Source organism: Primulina huaijiensis, chromosome 16 (assembly GCF_012295235.1).
Source record: "Primulina huaijiensis isolate GDHJ02 chromosome 16, ASM1229523v2, whole genome shotgun sequence".
NCBI classification, from domain to species: Eukaryota; Viridiplantae; Streptophyta; class Magnoliopsida; order Lamiales; family Gesneriaceae; genus Primulina; species Primulina huaijiensis.
In genome coordinates, this window is record NC_133321.1 from 7,628,922 (window position 1) to 7,644,050 (window position 15,129).

General features: G+C 38.3%; 1 protein-coding gene and 1 long non-coding RNA gene across 2 annotated transcripts; both read left to right on the forward strand.

The window, feature by feature from the left end:
• Positions 1–5,513: 5,513 nt before the first annotated feature.
• On the forward strand, positions 5,514–6,262 carry LOC140961321 (uncharacterized). Its single transcript, XR_012172327.1, has 3 exons — positions 5,514–5,624; positions 5,826–5,985; positions 6,081–6,262. It is a non-coding gene; the product is annotated as an uncharacterized lncRNA (long non-coding RNA).
• A 4,827-nt stretch (positions 6,263–11,089) lies between these two features.
• Positions 11,090–12,858, forward strand: LOC140962145 (uncharacterized). The gene is made up of 2 exons (XM_073421019.1): positions 11,090–12,230; positions 12,608–12,858. The coding sequence occupies exon 1, from the start codon at positions 11,159–11,161 to the stop codon at positions 11,897–11,899; it is 741 nt and encodes a 246-aa protein (XP_073277120.1). The 5' UTR covers positions 11,090–11,158; the 3' UTR covers positions 11,900–12,230; positions 12,608–12,858.
• Positions 12,859–15,129: the final 2,271 nt, after the last annotated feature.

Below are 15,129 nucleotides of genomic sequence, written 5' to 3' on the forward strand. Positions count from 1 at the left end.
TATCGTAAATAACGAGTAAGTAATATAGTAAGATTTGCATGGGATAAAATATCATGTCATGAGGCATACTGAAAATAACTTGTCCTGAGCAATTATAATACGTGCATAACTGAACTGAAAATCATAGTAAAAATGTTTGCTCCTTGGAGCCCTGTACTGAAATAGCTGTATATAATTTTCTGGTGAGATTATGGTCTATGCAAGTGGTCCCTGAACTGAACTGACCGGTAACTGGCGACCGGGCCGGTAACTGGCGACCGGACTTAATAATGTATGTCTGATCAGACTACTGCCACAGTATACTGGGTGAAACAACTGAACTGACCGGTAACTGACGACCAGACCGGTAACTGGCGACCGGGTTTAATAATGGTAGTAAAGTGACCACAAACAATATCACATAAATCTCAAAATGAACATTTTTGCACGTAATATAATTAATTAACATAATTAAATATCCTAATTTTACTGAATGGATTGGATCGCTCCCAGGCTCGCTGCAACCTAAATATGCCATGAAGAATATGCAATAGTTTTAAAATGTACAACTATGCAATTAAACACGAAAGTGCGACAATTACGTCCAACGACTCCGTATTTAATCATGACCCCGAACCAACACTGAACTAACATGTAGTCATGATTAAAATATGGCCAAAATGATGAAATAATGCTCCAAAAATGTTGAGGGTCGAAATCTAGGTGAAATGGAGGCCAAAACATGAAACGCTCTTTCGAGAGTCAATTTGGCACATCGCACCGTAAATTCTCATACGGCCTCAAAAACGATCCGAATCACAAACGGCCAAAAACATGACCTTCCTAACTCTATGAGGCACTGTCTAGTCCAAGGCCATAGGCTAAAAGCCAACCGAGAACTCTAACAAGCCACTGAACCGTCATAGCAAGTTGCTGTCCGAAAATACAGCAGCTGTGTTTTGGTTTCTTGAGTCGATTGCGAGGTTAATGGCCATTGGGGCTTGAACCACCGACCAAAACCTCTTACCAACATCCCAAGGAATGATTTGAACCATGGCTAAGGGCCCTAGGCCAACCACAATTCGAAATATTCCAGCAACATCAGAAAAGTTTCACCCGAGAGCACCCTACATGCGTGTGTAGTGTTGTGTTTCGTTTGCTGTCCCGTGTCGTTCCAGTGGCCATTTGATTGACCATGGCACGATCTAGACATCTAGGGGCATGGTATGAACCGTGGCTAAGGGCCATAGGCCAACCAAGATCCACACCATTCCACCATTTCGAAACAACACATGCTGTCAAAAAGGAGAGGGCCGAAGGTGCAGGGGCTGTTCTTGGGTATTTTGTAAAAACCGATTCACCATGGACCAAGCCACCAAAAGGGCGACTTAGTCACGTCTTAGACATGCTATGGGAGTGATCTAACCATGGCTATAGGCTCAAGAGCCAACCAAGATCAGATTCATTTCCCCTTTTTGACAGCAACTGAATTTCGAAAACTCCAATGGACAAAAAGGTGGAGTTGCTGTCATTTTCTTGCTTTCCAGCGCACATGACTTTAAATGAATGGACCAACATGGTCCTTATGCATCCTATTACATGTCTAGATGTCGCCTTAGGAGCCTGGAATCGAACCAATACCTGAAACCCACAAAACAAAGCAAACCGTGAAGCTTGTCATGAAACTCAAAAAAATCTGCATCTTTATTTTCGAAATGTTCATGATATATTTCGGTTTTGGATATTAAAACATGATCATGTAAGGTTTAAAAAAACATAATACGACTTGATTGAAGAGTCAAGGAAGAACATATGCATGCCTGGTTTCGTTTGAAAGAAAAACGAAAGAATGAAACGATTCGGCGCGGAGGAGGTGGAGCGCTTTCTTTTCTTGCTACCTTCTACTCGATTATTCTCTCTTGTTTTTCCCCTAGGACCTCACGATTTTTAGCTCTGAATTTCTCTCAGATTTCGTGCAAGGGAGAGGGGAATGATGGTTAGGAGAGTGAGGGAAGTGGGTGCAATATAGGTGGGATACATGCAAGACCAAGTCTACTCTATTTGAAATTTGAAATTTGGTTTGATATCCAATATTGGTTGGGGTGTTAATGGAGGTGAGGTGGCCGAATTCTCATGCTAATCTAGACTAGGGTAATGCTTATTAATTAATTAATTAAGGTTGATTAATAATTGAAAAGATTAGCATGCTAAAATATGACAAAGAATTGGTCAAAGGGGGTAAGTTGGCAAACCAAAGCTTAATCAACTAAGGGCCGAAAATTGGAAATAAAATGAAGGGAAGTGTTGCTTATTTTAGTAAATTTTTATCCCTTTAAAGCCTTACCAATCCTTTAAATAATTTAGTGAATTAACCCCTCAAGTATGGAACTTAAATGAATTTATTTTCTACTCACCTCAAGTTGTATAAATAATTCCTTAAACCTTCATTTAACTTAAATTAACTTACTTGCTAGCTAAAATAAATTTTGGGAATGTTTTCTGAATCTTAAATTTTATCTCAAAGCTCCAACTCCAGTCCGACCTCACTGAAATAACCGAAATGCTAAAAATTAAACTTCTACGGAAAATAATTAAATTTAAATACTCATGCAATAAAATCAATTTAATTTAAATACTAGAATTATGCATGGCTTATACTTAGTCTAAGTTACGGGTTCTACAGTAATCATAAGTAGAATAATTAACAGTATTGAGATTGTAGGAGCTCGAGTGGAGTAGCCGGGCGTCGGTACACCAAAAGACTACTCTTTTGTACCGAACCTGTGGCGCCCGAGCGGTAAAAAATGATCGCCCGAGCGCCAATGCATCACAAAAGAAGAATTCAGACAGAACGTCTGGCGCTTGAGTAGCTGAAAGTTACCGCCCGAGCGCTAGAGTAGAACAATTCAGAGCTCGGACAGAACCTTCCGCACCCGAGCGGTAGTTTTTGACCGCCCGAGTGCCGACTGAAATTCAAGAAGAATGTGCCATGTTTCTCTAGCATGCAACTTGTGATATATATATATGTTTCATGCCTTCAGCAATTATCAGAAAAGAAGAAAAACGAGAAAGGGTCAGAAGAATTGTGTGAAAAATCGTTACGCTTTTTATTTGAGGAAATTGAAGTTTACGAAAGATCCGGCCATCAGAATTTAAATCCAACTTCAGTATCGTATTTCTATCGACGAGAGCTTCAACTAGAAGTAAGTTTTATTGAATTTTGATATGGTTTGAAATTATGGTATTGTCAGAATCGGATATGATTGATATATGATGTTCTTGAAATATTAGACATTGTAGAACCGAGAGCAGATTGAAGAACAAATTGGTTATACATTTGTTATGATTTTTCAGAGATGGAATTGAGATTATTTAGATTTCTGAGATTATAGATTATATTGGATATTGGTTATAATTTTTAATTGATATATATTGTTGTCTGAGTTGACGGAGATATCAGGACTATACTGTTATGCCGTCGAAACAGAATTAGATTGAGTATTGATCAGAATGAGTATTGATATAAGTTGTATATTGATATTGTTCCTATTCGACACGTCATTTCAGATTGGTATTGACAGCTTCAAATTCAGGACTTCGACTTCGTCAGAACTACGACAAGAAAGGTATAAATCAATGTTAACCGGGAGATCGACTTGGGTCAGACTAGACTTGAGTTTCCCTAAATCACATACTTGTATGTTATTTGTTTCATACCTGTATATAGTTGAATGAATATGCTTAGTCTATTGATTTATAGAAAAACAGAGAATAGCAGATAGCTATTGAGTGAGAGTCACTGACAGAGGTGCCAGATTATGACAGAGTAGTCACTGGTCCATTGCACATTGCCAGAATAGGCATTGGCGGATATGCTAAGTCTATGGCGGATATGCCAAGACACTGGATATTTGATTTAGATCGATGTTGCTTAGGAGTGGATCGATTCCTATCGCTGAAATTCGATATATGTGTTAATGTCCAGGAACCGAGATCCCGAGAATAGAGATGAATCGAGTCTGAAATGACGAGTCAAAGAGTTTTATCTGTATTCACTAATGTGACATAAATTATGATTCATGTTCTTTGATACATGGTTTATGATTTTACATATGATTTTATGTATTGTATTGATTCATTGTTTATACTGGGATTTTATTCTCACCGGAGTTATCCGGCTGTTGTCGTGTTTGTATGTGTGCATGACAACAGGTGGGACATGATCAGGGTCAAGAAGAGGATGAGAGAAAGGACAAGTTAGCGTGGTGATCCGGATCAGAAGTAGTTAGGTTTCAGCACTTGATATATAGTAGTTGAACCCTAGTGTCGTTTGTTGTATGTTGTACAACACTTGTACTTTTATACTGATGTGTATACTAGACTGATTCCATTACGTTCCGCATTTTTAAAAAAAAATTAGACCCTGTTTAACTTAATTGATTGAATTATTTCCAAAAAATGATTAAGAAATGAATTAATGTTCGGGTCCCCACATTGGTAAGCTTCGGGTCAATTTTAGAGGTCCAGGGGTGAAAAGATAATTTTCGGGTTTCTAGGGGCAAAATGGTTATTTTGCACCCGTGGATAGATTTTGGTCAAGACAGCGTCCTGAGCACAAATATATGATATTTTAAATGTTTATGCATCATTTTTACGCAATTATGATAGATACGTTGCATGCTTGATTTAAAGGAAAAGTTACGCATATGCATGTTTTTATGAAGTGATGAAAATGATATTATTTTTGAAGGATGAGAATTGGTTGTGACTGACGATGTATATGTAGACGTTGACATGAGATATGATGAGCTGAGGCCCGGGCTCAGTGGGCGGGTAATGCTGTCGCTGATGTCTCTTGCCGCCGGGTACCACGGTTTTATAGATGGATCCATCGCTAGAGCTGATACGATAGAGCTGATACGAAAGTCACAACTAATGAACTGAATTCAATTAAAAGAAAATGTTTAAGTTTTTGATGACACAATGAGCTGTTTTGACACGTATATGGTGATATGAGATGACATGATACGAGATGACATGATTTGACACGACATGATTTTATACGACATGTTTATGTTCATGTTTTAAAGTTCATAAAAGGTATGTTGGCATTAAGCTTTTAAATTTCATGAAAGATATGTTGAGTATGATATTTTTCACTATTGTCTGCATGTATATGTACTTGTTATTCCTGGTACAAGTGTGTTGAGTCTTTAGACACAATAGGTGTGTGTGAAGCAGGTGAGATTGATGATGAGGAGATTGGAGGTGTCGAACTCTGAGTAGGCAGACCTGGTACAGCGACACGACCCGAGGACCATTATTTTTCCGCATTATGATTTATAAGATTTGAGAGGAAAGGAATATTTTTGGCTAAATTCTCTTTTCCGTCCTAATTGTTTGGGGTAGTTCCCGATGTAGTCCTAAACGAATATAATGAGCCGATTTAGTCCCAAACGTTGCTAAAGTTGCCCCAATCCTATTTCTCCGTTAGTTTGCTGTCAAACTAAACAGAGTGTAGTGATTTGCAAATCAAAATGAAAATTGGAAAAATCCCCAAAAAATTCATATCCTCTCTACGCTCTAAAAATCCCCAACTTTCTCCATCTCTCCATCTCTCTCTGTCATCAAGTTATGTACGCAAGGTATGTACGAAGTTTTGTGAAATCGAAGTTTTGTGAAACCAGGGATAGACATATTAGCTTGCATGTAAGTTGACTGGAATTACTCTAATTCTTGAAATCGTGATATCGTGAATTCATAGAAATATAATAGCATCTGTAATTCTTCCCCCAATGCTTTTCTTTCCAGTTTATTTTAATTGTTAAAATTTTTGATTTTCACAGTTAAGATGCTTGAAATGGATTTCCAGTTGAAGGAAGTCTTCATCCCCATCCTCAATCTCTATTTCCTCAGCCATTGACTTTCTCTATGTGTCGTCACCTCAAGGTTGATAAGTAATGGCTAAACGTAGTAATTCGACAATCAAGATTACTCCAAATTATGGTAATTTATTATTTTTTCACTTTATTTTACTTAATTTTGTATCATGCATTTTTCAGTGAAGAATTATATTGTTTTTTCCGTCTTTTTCTGTGTAGGTTTACTTGGAAAACAAGATTTGATTACTATTAAAATGCATTACAGTGGAAGGTTTAAATCTAAAGGCGAACACGATGAATACATTGGGGGAAGTTTTGAATATTTCGACTTTTTTGATCTTGATAAGCTAGCAATGGTTGAATTGTGGGGGTTTGCAGATGATCTTGGATTCAAAAATAAAGATGCTATTATGTTTTGGCGCAAGATCGGGAATACGCTAAATGAAAGGAGATATATACATAATGATTCAGATGTGTTGGAAGTTAGAAAGAATATTCCAACAAACTATGAGGTAGAAATTTATATGGAACACTTAGATGCCTATTCAATTGATGGTCCAAATGAACAAAGTGGAGTTGAAACTGTAGGCGAATTTTTTGACATCGATGAAGATGTTGTCATGTATGATATGTTGTTTGATGCATTCATTGACCATGAAATTCAATCTACGAAGGGAAAGAATACGATTTCTGTTGAGAGAGAAATTGCAGATAATTTGCAATTAGTGGTGCATGAGATGGAGGATGATGATGGCGACGAAGAAGATGTTTGCGTAGACAATGAAAATTTGAATAGTATTCATGATTCTGATGAGGAGGAAGCAAAAAATTATCCAAAGTTTGATCCAAAGAGAGAATCTGAAAACCCGGACTTGAAGCTTGGTATGATTTTTTGCTCAAAGAAAGAAGCGAAATTTGTGATGCAAACTCATTGCATTAGAAGAGGAATGGCAGTGAATTTTGTAAAGAATGATAATATTCGCCTTTGGGCGAAGTGCAACAATTATGATTGCCGCTGGATTATTCATTTTGCAAAGATGACTAATGATAGTTGTTGACAAATAAGAACTTTAGATGACAAGCATAATAAATGTTTTCGAGAATTTAGCAACAAGAACATCAACTCAACGTGGTTGGCAAAGACTTTTTCCAGGATAATTGCCGCAAATCCTAAAATGGGAACCGATGAGTTTAAGCAAGAGATTTGCAGGACATTGAATGTAAACATTTCGAGGAAGGTAGCTTATGTAGCTAAGAAAAAGGCACTAATGCTGGTGCAAGGGACTGCAGAGGAGCAATATCGTCAAATTAGGAGATATTGTGCTGAACTTAAAAGATCAGATTCTCGAGCCACGGTAGTTTTGAAGTTGACAGAAAACGAAGAAGGGCCAAGGTTCCAAAGATTATAAGTTTGTTTTTCAGCGTGTAAGCAAGGATTTAAGGATGCATGTCGTCGTGTCATTGGGGTTGCTGGATGCTTCTTAAAAGAACAACATGGTGGACAATTGCTAGTGGCTGTGGGGTTAGATCCGAATAACAACATATTCCCAATATGTTACGCGTTGGTTGAACGTGAAACAAAAGATAGTTGGACATGGTTTCTCCGGCTCTTAGATGAAGAGCTTGGGATTAGTGGTGTTCAACATGACTTTACATTTATGTCAGATAAGAAAAAAGGTTTGATTCCAGCACTTGAATCTTTATTTCCTGATGCGGAGCATAGATTTTGTGTTCGACACTTACACAGCAATATGAAACGTGCTGGATTCAAGAGTTTAGCTGTTAAGATCACCTTTTGGGCAGCGGAAAAAGCGACAAGAATTGAAGAATTTCGAGTTCAAATGAATGAGATGAATGAGATGAAAGTTATTGATGAAAATGCATATGAATGGCTTGCTAATAAGCATGAAAATCAATGGTCTAGAGCATATTTCAGCACCTCCCCTAAATCTGACATCTTATTGAACAACATGTGTGAAACTTTTAACAGCATTATATTAGATGCTAGGGAAAAACCAGTGATAGATATGTTTAAAACCTTACGGAATCTTTTGATGGCCAGATTTCAAGTTAATAGAGATAAGGTAAAAAAATGGAAGGGTCAAATTTGTCCAAACATCAAAGATGTGTTGGCAAAGATCTATATGGAGGCTGTTAGGTATTTCCCAATGAAGTCCGATGAGATGCATTACTAGATATCAAGATCAGATGATATGCGTGATCAACATTCAGTTGACCTGTCGATTAGGTCATGCAGTTGTAGGAGATATGATTTGACTGGCATTCCTTGCAAGCACGCTGTATGCGCCATTTGGTGCAAAAAACAGGATCCAGAAATGTATGTCCATTCGTATTACCTGATCGAGACGTATAAAAGATGTTATGCAATGTCCATAACGCCTACCAATGGTCCATGTTTGTGGCCTGAATGTCATTTTCCTCCTCCATTGAATCCAATTCACAAACAGAAACTTGGAAGACCGGCGAAAATGCGAAGAAGAGAACCAGATGAACCTCCCCCTTCTTCTCGAAATAAGTTGAAAGGTGTGAAAAAGTTCAATAAGTGCAAATTATGTGGTGGATCAGGACATAACCAAAGGGCTTGTAAGGGGAATGAAGACGTCCAACAAGAGACTGTGACACAAAAAAAAAAGAAAAGAAAAAATACATGTAAACATATTTGGTTTATTTCATTGTTTTTGTGTTGTTTACGAAAATTCTTATTTGTGTACCTATAAAACTACAGGTGAGAAGACCACAAGACGTTGGTGTTCATATTCAAGTAAGCTTAAGTTTAATATCATTGATAAATGTAAATTATTTGTAATGTATATTTGTATAAATATAGGCAATAAATGCATGGTTTTTTTATAGGGTAATCGACCGGTGAATATCAAGAAACCTGCTTTCGTAAAAGATGGCGTCAACTTCACAACTGTCTCAAAACTACGATCGTCCATGAAGTGTACCTCTTCTGAAGGATCTAGCAGGAACAAGTGATTTTGTGGCTGAGATTTGTATTTTCTTTTTTTGTGTCCATGTTTTTCGGTAGTAGTCTTACTTTCATTAACATGTCTACCTCTGTCTTTGTTACTGTTATTTTGATATGAGGCAAAGTTTTTACTTTTGTAATTGGGGTGTTGTGAAATCTTGATCCTCAACTGTTGTTGAATTTTTTTTTTCTATTTTTGAGATTCTTGTGTTCGGCTTTTCAGTGGAACATGGGTATTGACTGCTCACTTTTATCATCTTGTTCCTCGCTTGAATGCTTTCTCTTTTTCCCAGATTCATTGTCCAATTTTTGTTTATAAATGAAGACAAGAGCAGCTTTCATTAGAAACTAAAAGCAAATACAGGACCGAACTAATATGGGAGACATAAAACTCTACCACATGCAAGCTCACAAACTCATTTCACAATCACATACTGTATTGGTAAATTGTTGGTTCAAATGCAAAATAGGTCCATGTAACTGGCTATTTAACTAGCCAATCCAGCAGCTTTGCTAGACAGATAATGGGACCATAGCAAAAAACTGAAAAAAAAATTGCATTTGCCATTCTGAAATTTGATATAAGCCATTCATTATCAGTATCATCAACCTCATCCTAATTCCCCTTCCCGAACGACATAATAAATGGGATAAAGTCTAGCACCTCAACTGTTAAAAAGTTACAAGATACAATCCATTAAAAGTTGTGCGCTCGATACAATCCATTAAAAGTTTACAAAATAATATTGTGCGCTCGATACAATCCATTAAAAGCTTACAAGATACTACAACATGCTCAATATAATCCATCAGCTGTCATCACCACTAATCTTTAGAGATTCGATTTGTTGTTTTATCTCCTCCGTTATCTTCACTAAATTTGATAGCGCCTTGTTCAATTTATCTATTTTTCCAGCTTGAGTGGGTTTTGTACTTGCACTTGCATCTGAATTTGCAATAGAAGTTGTGTTCGACGTTTCTTCGACAGTGTTGGTAGAGGAAGAAGCTTGCACTGGAGCTTGCTTGTCCATATAAGAATCAAAAGCTTTTATAGTCCCCCTCCCTACTCAAGAATGACCTGTGGGATGCGCCGCTAAATTTATTGACTTGCTTTTGTGCCTCTTCCAAAGTCTCATATACTCCGGGTTTTCGTCCAATAAAAACTACATATGTTTTACCCTATATAACAACAACAATATAAAAACAATTAAGTATTTCACACAAACAAACAACACAATATAATTTCACAAAAAAACTTTACAAAATGAAGCTCACCATTTTGATTTCACAGATGTTACTTTCGGCTGCTAATAAATAACAAGCAATTAGCTTATGAAAAATGATACTTCGATTAAATATTTAACAAAAAGACTTTCAAAAGACTTTCAAATAAATGAAATATTTGAGCAAATAAAGTAAACTGGAATTGCCCATCATACAATGGAATTGACCATCATCAACAGAAAAAAAAATATATAGCCCAATTTCAAGCTAATACAGATGCTATTATATTTCTAAGAATTCACGATTTCAAGAATTAGAGTAATTCAAGTCAACTTACATCCAAGCTAATATCTCTATCCCTGGTTTCATGAAACTTCGAATTCACGTGAAAATAAAGAAATTGTTTCCATGAGCAAATGCGTACATACCTTGCGTACATAACTTGATGACAGAGAGATGGAGAGATGGAGGAGGTTGGGGATTTTTATAGCGTACAGAGGGTATAACTTTTTTGGGGATTTTTCTTCTTTCAATTTGATTTGCAAATCACTCTACTCTGTTTAGTTTGACAGCAAACTAACGGAGAAATAGGATTGAGGCAACTTTGGCAACGTTTGGGACTATATCGGCTCATTACATTCGTTTAGCACTACATCGGGAACTACCCCTAACAATTAGGACTGAACCGAGAATTTAGCCAATATTTTTAATACGTTGATGATTTTAAGATTTTTATACGTTTATGTTCACGTATCATTTTTAAATGTTTTGTTATTTTAAAATGCGCTATTTTTACTATCAAATATTTAAGATCCTTTTTAAATGTTATATTCTTATGTTTAAATGTTATTTCGAAAATTACGAAGCTTTTATTTAAAAAAAATATATATTTCCGCACTTTTAAAACGAGTAGACGTTTTAGTTGGTATCAGAGTCTGGGTCCTGTATAGGGTTGTGCCGTCGCCAGCTTCTGTCGCTCAGTCTTCAAGCCTCAAGTCTGTAAGCTTTATGATGATTTACTGCTTATGTTTAACTGTATTTACACTGTAAGGTCCATTATTTTTAAAACTAGATTAATTGCATGATGGGTTACGTTTTAATTGGACTGTATTCAGATATGCCTCCCAGACGCCAGCCCAGGATGGTAAGAGTGGATGATATCCCCGAGGGTGGCAGAGGGCCTCCACCACCACCGCCAGGGGACCCAGCTACCCGAGTTCTTGAGGGTATGGCTAGACTGTTGGAGAAGGTACAGCAGGCTCCTAGACACCAGACTGATATTTTTGAGCAGTTCCGTAGGCTCAACCGGAAGGAGTTCAGGGGTACCACTGATCCATTCGTTGCAGAAGGATGGATTAGATCACTGGAGCTACATTTTGATTACCTCCAGATGAGAGATGGCGACCGGGACAGGTGCGCCATTTATATGCTGAGGGATGATGCGTCCCTGTGGTGGGAGGGAGCCGCACATGCTGTGGATGTGGCTACTCTCACATTGGCCAGATTCAAGGAGCTATTCTTCGGGAAGTATTTCCCAGCTGACGTCAGGGGCCGCCTGACGAGAGAGTTCATGGGCCTCCAACAGGGGGATTTATGTGTGGCGGAGTTCATCCGCAAGTTTGACAGGGGCTGCCACTTCGTGCCCATGATAGCAGGGGATATCGCCCAGAAGCTGAGGCATTTCCTTGATGGACTGAGACCCACTCTCCGTCGGGATGTCATGCTGATGAGGCCGGTGAGTTATGATGAGGCCACTGCCTGCGCTTTCCAGGTAGAGCAGGCATTACGAGACATTGACTATGAGATGCATAGGAAGAGATAGCAGACTCAGTGCAGTTCTCAGCCACAGAAGAGGCAGTTTTCAGGACCGCCGAGGCAGCAGAGGCCACAGGGGCAGGGTAGGAGGCCGCAGCAGCAACAGAGACCTATTCAGGCGCCAAGGGCGACTAAGCTAGATGGTGGATAGTCGTGCCCTCAGTGCAACAGGTTCCATTTCGGGGAGTGTCGGTGGGGAACATTCAAGTGCTTTGTTTGCGGACATGAGGGCCATAAGGCAGCAGATTGCCCTAGGAACAAGGGCCCCACTACTGGCCGGGCTTATGTGATGCACGCCGAGGAGGCGGAGGCAGCACCAGACTCGACACTGATTACCGGTAACCATTTTGTTTAAGGTTTTAATTTTTGCATGATTGCTTGGGTTTAATGCTTGCTTGATGATTTACTTATTGGGATTGATAACATAGAAGAAATTAGGATGCATGCTCTACTTAATTGGAATTAAGAATTTAATTGTTTGTCCTGAAAATTTTAGGGACCCAATTGTAACAACGGTTAAGCTAAGGATCAAAATATAATTTTCGAAACTTTAAGGGGTTAATATGCAATTTTTGAACTTTTCTGGGGTTGAAGTTCGAATTTTTGGAACAACGATTAGGTTAATTCAGTGGTTTTGCGAGGATTTTGGGTTAATTTCCGATAAGAAGTTTCTTAAGTTCAACTCTATCAGATATTATGTTATGTTTTGTCGCAGGGAGGATATATATTGCAGGAGTAGCCACGCATGCGTTGCTAGATTCCGGGGCTACGCATTCGTTTATATCCGAATCTTTCGTGAAGCGACTAGGAATCTTACCAGTAGCGATGAATTTCGGTTACAGAGTATCGATCTCATCCGAGGATCAGTTGTTCACTTCCCGAATAGTGAGAGGATTGGAGCTCAGATTGCAGCAAAAGGCAGTACAAGCAGATATGATAGTACTACCATTGCATGAGTTTGATATTATCTTGGGCATGGACTGGCTCTCTTCTCATGGAGCAGTCAGAGATTTTCGCCAGAGGTCGGTATCTGTCAGACCTGCTAGTGAGAAGCCGTTTGTATTTGAGGCAGCTAGATATCAGCAGTTCCCGCACGTCATTTCTTGCATGTGTGCGAGGAAGCTTATTAAGAGGGGCTGCCAGGCATTCTTAGCTAGTGTTGTATCAGTGTCGGAGCCAGTCAGTCAGAGACTGGAGAATGTAGATGTCGTCAGCGAGTTCTCCAGTGTATTCCCTGACGATGTTTCAGGCATCCCACCAGACAGGGAGGTAGAATTCTCTATTGAACTCATGCGAGAGACAGTGCTGATATCTAAGGCGCCGTACCGGTTAGCGCCTGCAGAGATGAAAGAGCTCAAAGATCATATTCAAAACCTTCTGGATAAGGGTTTCATTCGCCCTAGTTTCTCTCAATGCGGCGCGCCAGTGCTATTTGTTAAGAAGAAGGATGGCAGCATGCGACTGTGCATTGACTACAGAGAGTTGAACAGAGTCACAGTGAAGAATAAATATCTGTTGCCTAGGATCGAAGACTTATTTGATCAGCTTCAGGGAGCCTCGGTGTTCTCCAAGATAGACCTTCGATCTGGATACCATCAGCTGAAGGTGAGAGAGTCAGATGTGCACAAGACAGCTTTTCGGACGCGTTATGGGCACTATGAGTTCTTGGTGATGCCCTTCGGCCTGACGAACGCGCCAGCGATCTTCATGGATCTCATGAATCGCGTATTCCAGCCATTCTTGGATCAGTTCGTCATAGTCTTCATGAAACGTCTGCCTTCTTTATTGCTTTAAAAGTACTAGAAATTTTTTTTTTCCGACCACTCACTTAAACTCCATGAAAATATTTTAATCAAATATTTTACCCTTTTAAAATAAAACATCAACCAACTAGCATTTTAAAAATCAAGTGAAATAGTCATAAAACGAAGTCGTCAAATGTTTTACCAAGCCTAAAAAGCAATAGTTTGAAAAGTAAAGCCCATACTAAACCTCTCAAAAATCTCTCAAAACATAAATAAATAGTCTTAAAAATCTTTAATCGAAAATCATGAGTCAAAAGTCATAATGCGGAATAATAGAAGCGCTGGTCCTCGGGTTGAGTGCGCCTTCAGTCCAGTCAGATCATCCGTCAAGACCTCTCTCAAACTCACCTGCATCCATCACACCTAGTGAGTCTAAAGACTCAACACACCATAATCTTTATAGCAAATAATATATATATAACCACATGCAACAATGAAAATAATTTTACGTAAAATAACTTTTCATGACATGCAAACATAACTTTAACTTTTTCCTTTTTCTCAACATGACATGACATAAAACCTTTAACATGATCATGAACATTTTTCCTTTTCCATTTCTTTTTTCTTTGTTGAATTCAGATCGTTAATAGTGATTTTCTTGAGATGACATGATATGATCGATGGATCCATCTACATATAACCACAGTACTGGGCGGCGGGGACATCAGCGACGCTCTCACCGGTCAACTGAGCCTTGGCCTAACATGATCGAATAGAAATACGATCGTCGGGTCTACCTCTGGGGCCTTCTCCCATAAATGGGCTCCCTCTGGGGCCTTCTCCCCTCACGATATCCCCATTCTTCCTCAAACCTCATAACCTCATATTCGCAATAATGGAAACACGATCGTCGGGTTCCCACTGGGACCATCACCCTCACGACATCGCCATTATTAACAAATTAGTCACAATCAGTTCATCTCCTTCAACTTTTTTCATTCACATCACTTTATAAAAATCATGAATACCATAACATTTTTTCATTTTTCAAACCAAGCATGCAACATGTATTTTAAATGTCTTCCTTAAATCATAAAAATCAAAGAGACATTTAAAAATCATAATTTAATCATGAACATTTCATAATCATTTAAAATCTGTCATAATATCATGAAAATAGCATTTAGGGCACTGCCATGACGCTTACAAATTTTCAGGTGTAAAAAGACCGTTTTACCCCTGGACTCGACATTTTTCGATTTTGACTTTTTTCTTGATTTCATGACTCTAACATGTCCCAAATAATTATTTAAGCCTAAATTAATTTTCTCATAATTTTATTTAGCTTAAATATTAGAATTTTTTATTTATCATTAATTAATTGTTTTGACAGTGTTTTAATCCCGAAAAATCCAAAACTTTAATATAAAATTCCTAAATTCTAAATTTAGTCTTTTTATATTATTTTAGCCCTTATGGACCATGACTC

Excerpts from the sequence above, each read along its gene's own strand:
- LOC140962145 (XM_073421019.1), top strand. The coding sequence starts at position 11,159 with ATGATGGGTTACGTTTTAATTGGACTGTATTCAGATATGCCTCCCAGA.